This window comes from Juglans microcarpa x Juglans regia, chromosome 1D (genome assembly GCF_004785595.1).
Source record: "Juglans microcarpa x Juglans regia isolate MS1-56 chromosome 1D, Jm3101_v1.0, whole genome shotgun sequence".
Classification (NCBI taxonomy): Eukaryota; Viridiplantae; Streptophyta; class Magnoliopsida; order Fagales; family Juglandaceae; genus Juglans; species Juglans microcarpa x Juglans regia.
In genome coordinates this window covers 14612585-14620476 of record NC_054594.1, presented here as the reverse complement: position 1 = coordinate 14620476, position 7892 = coordinate 14612585, and the positions used below count along the sequence as shown (strand labels likewise).

The following is a 7892-nucleotide window of genomic DNA, read 5'->3' as shown; positions in this document are numbered from 1 at the left end:
AGAGAGAGAGAGAGAGAGAGATTGCATGTGTGAGGTGGGGGAGGTGGGCAAGTTGTCATGTTGTCACAGAAAAAGAAAGAGCAAAAGGAGTCGCTTAGATGTGAAGGGAAGCAAAGTAGAGGAGGTGAGAAATTGTTGTCTTCTTATCTTCTATACACACTCTCTCTCTCTCTCTCTCTCTCTCTGCCCCCACATACTTTTCCTTACTGTACTTTCCCCTTCTTTATTTTCTCCTATTTTTCCATGAGAGAAATAATGGTTTGTTGACAACGTCAATGATTTATAAATTGCGTTTAGATATTCAGTTGATATTAATTGAGTTAAATTTTTTATAAATAATAATACATTGAATAATAAAAAAAGTTATGTGAGATTCATTTAAATTGAGTTTAAAATTTGTTTAGATATTAAGATAAATTTAATATTTTTTATAAAAAATTAAAAAAAATTATGAGTCTCACATGTAAAGATATTTTAAATTAAAAAGGATTATGAGTCTTACATGTAAGAAAATTTTGATTTAGAATGAGTTTAATAATTTAAAATTTAAATATTTAAATATTAAATTCAGTTTAAAATAGATTAAACTCAACTAAATTTAACTGAATTTGAGAAACCAATCGTATCCTAAATGTTTTTTTTCTTCTCAATGATCAAAGTGAGTATTAAAATTGGGTAAGTTGAGTACAGTCAAAAGTATGGTTGGTTGGGTGTAGGTAAGAACGGACACCTTGCAATTTCTGCGGAAGCTGCACGCTAACACACATCAAACCAACTCTTCCGATGAAAAATTTGACGTATTCGAGGAGGTATCACCGTCAAATGCGTGAATAGTTTAATTGAACAGTCACTTGAAATCATGTGAGTTCTTTGACGTGGCAAACGACTTTTGGCTGGCTGAGGCATCATTTGAACAGCAGCCGGTTTTATTTTTTACGCCACACCCGTTTAAGTGATTAAATGAGATAAGATAAAATGATTAAAATATTATTTTTTAATATTATTATTATTTTAAAATTTAAAAAAATTAAATTATTTATTATATTTTATATAAAAATTTAAAAAAAATTATAATGATGATTTCAGTTGAGATCACTTCTCAATTCAAACAGATAATTTTTCTACCTCACAATTCGGTCTAAAACAAAAATTCATTGTGAAGCCATTTTTAACTGACTAAGAACATCCTCGTTGGTTTGATCAAATGAGGAAGTTGATTAAAATTTATATAATTGATGTAAAAAATATCTCACATTGAATTGGATAAATCTAAAATAATTTAGACTTTTACTATCGTAGTTGGTTAAATATGGAGAACCACAATTAATTCACTAAATATTAAAATATTAATTTCTCACTCTAAATAAATATTAAAATATTATTTTCTCACTTCAAGCAAAAATACTATTTGATTTGTATTTAAAAAATTTAGAAATAATTTTAAATGAGTTTAATCAAATATTTTTTATTATTAACATTAAATGACTTTTAAAAATATGATTTTTTTAATATTAATTTAATTAAAATATAATTATTATTAACATTTAATTCGTAGAGATACAAAATGTGATAAAAATAAATTAATAAAAAAATTATTAAATTAATAATATTTTATTATTATGTAAAGAGTGAATGAATAATTCAATGTAATGTTGAATTTAAATAAGATAAATAAATGAGTACCGTCCTTCTTGTAGTTCAAGAGCCTGCCACTGTAGCTCTTCCCGTTTTTAACTGCATCTCGTATTTTGGCCACTTCACTTCGGTCTATTTCCGGCTTCTGAAGAAATCGTCTGCACCCAAAATACCTCACTAAATTTTCTCTTTTTTGTTTTTCGTAATTTTGGTGCCCACTGCCTAGACTCTGCTAAACCCTGTACTCAGACAAAGAATGGATAAACCCAAAAGATTAAAGAGCGATAAAGAATGCTGGTGTACACAAAATCCATATCAACGGGTCCGACTTCGTCAACAAAGACTATTGCACTCGTTTATTTTTAAAAATGAGATAAAATAAATTGAGATTAAAAAAAATCAGATGAAATAAAATGAGATAAAGTGAGATTAGAGTTAAAAAATTAAATAAAATATTATTATAATATATTTTTTAGTATTATTTTTATTTTAGAATTGAAAAAAATTGAATTGTTTATTTTATTTTATATAGAAATTTAAAAAAATTATAATAATAAAATAAGATAAAATAAGATGAGATGTTTTCTAAAAATAAACGAGACCTAAAAGTCCATTCGGTTTCCGTTAGAATCTAATAGATTATCTTCTCCTCGGAGTTTTACTTTTTTCAAATTTCTTTTTTTCTTAATTTTTCTGACAAATACGGACATGGCAGTCAGCCGGTTGAACGGGAATTGCACACAGCGGTTGTATGTAGCAGTTCTGCTCCACGGTTCTACTCTCTCCCACATAAATAAAATCAAGGATTTGATGGCCGTTAATCTACTAGAGAGCTAGAGAAATTGTTCGATCTTGAAAAAAAAAAAAAAAGTGGTGTATTTGTGTATGTGATGTTTTCAGAGAGTGGATTTGCTTTAGAATGAGTAGGTTTACGTTTTGTTTTTTAAAAAAAGACACGTTGGCAAGCACTTTGGTGTGCGGTGTAGAAGGCTGCAGTTTAACATTTCTCTTGGTGATTTATGCTAACAGGGAGTTGGCACTTCACTAATGTGAAGTATATATATGACGTAGCTCTAATCAAAACTGTATATATCACTATTGTCCTAAATTTAAAAGACATTTTTCTTTCGAGAATATTTTAAAACAAGATTTATTAGTTTTGCAAATTAATAGAGCAGATCTTGCACAACTTGATCTCAATTTGTAAATACTCGGTTCATTTTATAAATGAAATATTCGATGTTAGTTTGAATGTTAAATGAGCAAAACTCATATAAGTTCACGTCGATTCCATTTAGATTCGTGAATATAGCTTGTATAAGCTCGCTCGACTTGCTTCATTTTGAAGCTCGTAATATGTTATAAATAAATGATTTGTATAAGTTCTAAATAGATAAGTCACATATAAACTTTTGTAAAAAGTGGATCCCACATAAACAAAAGTGTAAAAATAATTATTCTTTATTAGTAAGACTTATTTTTTTTACAAAGAACTTGTATGAGATTTGTCTATTTAAAACTTGTACATACCATTACTCATTTTTTTTATAGAAGCTATTTTATGTAATTGTTATCTATTTTTAGTTTTTTTTAAGCAGTTATCTATTTTTAGTTGTATATTTAATTATAAGTTATATGATATATCAAGCTATTTTATATTTGTAATTCAAGTTATTTTAGAAATTTAATTAATTATGTATTATAGAATATAGTATTAGTGTCATGTATTAATTTTTCAATTTTTATATAGATTACAACCTATTGATATAATTATAAATGAAGGAGTGAATGCATATTTGCTTAAAACAGTTAGCAAATTAATTTTAAATGATTAATTATAGTTTGTATATGTAATGCATATCATAACGTAAGTTAATAGTATTTCTTCTTAATTAATGAATCATATTATTAACTTTATACATAATATGATTTTTATTATACTACACAAATGATACATATTTTAACTTATAACTATTACTTATGACTAATAGTTGCATATCATTATATAGGACTATTAATCTAGGCCGGGTTTTTATCCGAACAAATCCGGACTGGAACTCGGGTTGCAAAACACGGGTAGATCTGGTCCGAATATTGGGTTTTAAACCTAGAACTCGGGTTTACAACCAGGTACACCTTTTCTTTTTTTTTTTCCTCCAGTTTGAATGTTTTGATGTTTTTAGAAATTAAACTCTTCCAAAATTTGTTTTATGTCAACCTTTTGTGCCTTAAGTCGGATATTATATATAAATGACATGGGGCATAAAAAATTCAAAAGTTTTGGTTTTATTTATTCATGTACACGAAAGATCATCGTGTGTTGGTAAGCTAGAAAACTTAAATGCCAACTTTTTGTGGAAATAATTGACAACACGCAACCGATCGAGTAGTGCCACTGTGCTAGTAGATCGGGTTAGAATCAAAACATTTATTCTATTCTTTCTTTTGCTTTGTTGAGTTGGAAAATTGTCACGGTCCACGACTGGAATACATGGGCCATGGGCCTCGGGCCAATTTAATTTCATTTACAACTTCCTTTACTTTAATACTACCTGTTATTTGGACTACAATAGAGTTAGTGGGCCTTGGGCCTTAGTTTTATTTTCTTGTTTGCCTTTAGTTGGATTAGCCTAGGCCCATGAAGGGGTCATCTTCTTTATGTATGAGCCAAGGGCTCTAGGGTTTAATCATTCAAAAAAGTTAATGAAATTTCCTATTCCTTTCTCTTATCGTCTTCTTCATTTCTTTTATGGAGGTCTTCCCCTCGAAGTGAGCAATTTCAATCTATTTTTATTTTAAGTAACTAGAGGTGTGTTACAAGTGGTATTCAGAGCCAGTCTTACCTTTGGCAGTTACTTAATCAATCCATGGAAATGGACGAAATTATCTCATCATTACTCAATATCAAAGAGCAAGTTGAACAATCGCAACAACGTTTGGATGTTATTTTCTAAGAATCAATTAATGATAAAATACCAGTCTTTGGATGTGCACAGTGACGACTGCTATTTAAAATAACCACCGCATTTGAGTTCAAATAGCCCACATTACTCATTGCCTCATAGATTTGACCTGCCATAGTTGTCCAATTGCTAATGACAGCAACTATACGCTTCCACTTTCCTTTAATATCCCTTGCAATCGCCATACCAAGCCTATAAAAAATGTTGTTGGAACCATGACTCCTCAAAATTGGAACAACTTGCTTGGCAAATAGCTTTGTGTTTGGTCCGACTTGGATGTCCACTAGCAGCAGCACAATCATTTTATCAAACACCTAACTTACAAGCTCGATTATGGTGATAGCTGCATAAATCCTCACAAAAGTATTCCCTATATCAACTGACTGCATCGTCCCACCTTCTCCAACACTCAAGCATTGACCACAAGCTTTTATAACAAAAGAGTATGGAGGTGTAAAATACATGAGTAGAGACATCATGTAGATGATAATACCCAAGAAAAACTGTAGCGTAGGCTTGAAATTGAACAAGTATACAGATAAAACCATGGTAAGCAGCATGGCCATTGATGTGGAATACACCTTCACAATATTGTTAGCATACTTCATCAGACATGAAACCAGCAAGCCTGTGGAGCCAAGGTTTAATACAACCATCCAAGTTGTAATACTATATCCATTAAAAATCCAGTGCCACCAAGGATCATTCTCAAATTCTCCAATAATTTTCAAAGAAGATTTCCAGCACATTCCAATTTGCAGAGCCTTTTTAGGCATATTATCAAACAACTGAGGGACAAAAAATTTCTTACCTATATACACGGGATTTTGTAGCTGCTTTCTCAGCAAGTCCCCTACTCCCCTCGAGTTTCTTGCTGTCTCCATACACAAGAGATGATGTATGAGCTGCAGAAGTTGAAGAGACACCAAAAGGAGGCACGACAGTTGTCAAATGTGCTTGTGAGGATGAAGCAGGCATTAATTGTTTACTAAATGAAAAACCAGGAAGCCCCAATGAAGTAGCAGTTGCTCTCGTAACACCAAAACTTGTGAAAGATCCCATGCCGCTGGAAGAAGCAACAGATCTGGCAAGAGCTGTTGTTGAAGCACTGCCCGTCGTCGAAGAAGAACTTACTCCTAAACCAGACACAGAGAAGGAACTTTGTGTAGTCGTACTACTACTGCTAGTAGCAACCGGAGTTGAAGCACTCGTAGTGATTGAAAACAACGACGATGGAGATGTTCCGAGAGATAGAGAAGTAGGTGCTCTCAGATCCAGGATGGGATCTTCGTCCTCCTCTCCAGTGGAGACTGCAACCTCCCCAAGCTTAACAATCTGAGCTTCGTCGATGCCACTGGGATCAAGCTCCCATCTGATGATTAGTGAGTAGGTGGTGCTAGGTATGACTGAATGAACAAAAAAAAAAGGGAAAATAATTTCTGAGAGGAAGAGAGGGACATGAGATTCGGAGGGAGAGATCAGAGAATGGTGGAAATGATTTTTGGTTTCTAACGGGATTTATGGAAACATGAGAAAGAGTAAGCCGAGCGGGGATGACTACCTCCTTTTCTTCCATTGTTGTTGTATATTTTTCCTCTTCTTGCAAAGCATAGAGTTGGCTTTGCAGATTTGAGAACTCTTCGTTGAAGTTATTTTGAAAATTTTCAAAATTGTTTTTGACATCTTTAAATGTCTAGTGCAAAGCATGTTTATGCTGAGGAAGCATCTGAAATGGCAGAATATGCACAAAAACTTATTGTTGGGAACCCATACTGGGTCAACGGATCGCAGTAGTCAAAGGTAAAGTTGAGGAAGTTGAATTGCCTGAGGAAGTTGGATTTACAGGTGGTAATATTTCTAGTCTGAGCAGAGGAATAAGTAAATATAGCACTGCTTCTACTATTGAGGAACCAGTCAGTCCACCTATTCAAGTAAATTATACCCAGCTTTTGATTAATGGACAATTTGTCAAGGTTGCATCAGAAAAAACTTTCCCGACATTGGATCCCAAGACAGGGGATGTGATTGCTCATGTTGCTGAAGGTGATGCTAAGGATGTAAATCGAGCAGTGGCTGTTGCTCGCAAGACATTTGATGAAGGACCATTGCCAAAGATGCCAGCATATTAAAGACAAAGGATACTTTTGCTCTTTGCTGATTTGATAGAAAAGCACAATGATGAGCTTGCAACCCTTGAGACTTGGGACAATGACAAGTCATATGAATAGGCTACTAAAATTGAAGTTCCAATGTTGGCACGTCTAATGCGATATGATGCTGGTTGGGTGGATAAGATTCATGGTCTAACAATCCCAGCTGATGGCCCATACCATGTGCAAACCTTGCATCAACATATTGGTGTTGTAGGTCAGATTATTCCATGGAATTTTCCACTTTTCATGTACGGTTGGAAGATTGGGCCAACATTAGCATGTGGCAACACTATTGTTCTGAAAACTGCAGAGCATACGCCATTGTCTGCTCTCCTTGCATCAAATCTCTTGCATGAAGCTAGACTTCCTCCTAGTATTCTAAATGAGATTTTTGTTTTTGGTCCAACTGCTGGTAAAAATAAAATTCTTGTTTTTGACCCTGGTGGTGGGAAAATTGTAGGCAAGGATAATGCACCTTGTAGACAAGGTGCTTCTATGGGGGATGGTTTGTCACAGTCCACGACCGGAATACATGGGCCATGGGCCTCGGGCCAATTTAATTTCATTTACAACTTCCTTTACTTTAATGCTACCTGTTATTTGTACTACAATAAAGTTAGTGAGCCTTAGGCCTTAGTTTTATTTTCTTGTATGCCTTTAGTTGGATTAGCCTAAGCCCATGTAAGGGTCATCTTCTTTATGTATGAGCCAAGGGCTCTAGAGTTTAATCATTCAGAAAAGTTAATGAAATTTTCTATTCCTTTCTCTTATCTTCTTCTTCATTTCTTTTATGGAGGTACTCCATTCGAAGTGAGCAATTTCAGCCTATTTTTATTTAAAGTAACTAGAGGTGTGTTACAAAAACTTAGAGGTGGAGATAAGTTGTACGTGTGAGGCGTAGCTGGCTTTGTAAAGACCTTTATGAAACATCAAAATATTCAAACTGAAAAAAAAAAAAAATCGGGTTCAACTCGGAACCCAGAATCAGGGTTTTAAAAAACCCGGATTCATCTGGGTTTTGGCCTTGGTCTGCTAACCTGGTTCGGATTTGAAACCCGGGTTCTAGTCCGGGTATACCCAAGTTTCCGGGCCGGAACCTGGATGAATAGTCCTATCATTATATTTTTATCTATTACTCTAT

At 33.5% G+C, this 7892-nt stretch overlaps 1 protein-coding gene and 1 pseudogene across 1 annotated transcript; one reads left to right on the top strand and one right to left on the bottom strand.

Annotated features, from left to right (window-relative positions):
- Positions 1–5405: 5405 nt before the first annotated feature.
- On the bottom strand, positions 5406–6174 carry LOC121267829 (uncharacterized serine-rich protein C215.13-like). The gene is made up of 2 exons (XM_041171948.1): positions 6057–6174; positions 5406–6004 (listed from the first exon to the last, which is right to left on the bottom strand). Exons 1-2 carry the CDS (start codon positions 6172–6174, stop codon positions 5406–5408), a joined length of 717 nt encoding a protein of 238 aa, XP_041027882.1.
- Positions 6175–6287: 113 nt separating this feature from the next.
- LOC121267755 lies at positions 6288–7381 on the top strand (annotated as a pseudogene).
- The last annotated feature ends 511 nt before the right edge of the window (positions 7382–7892 follow it).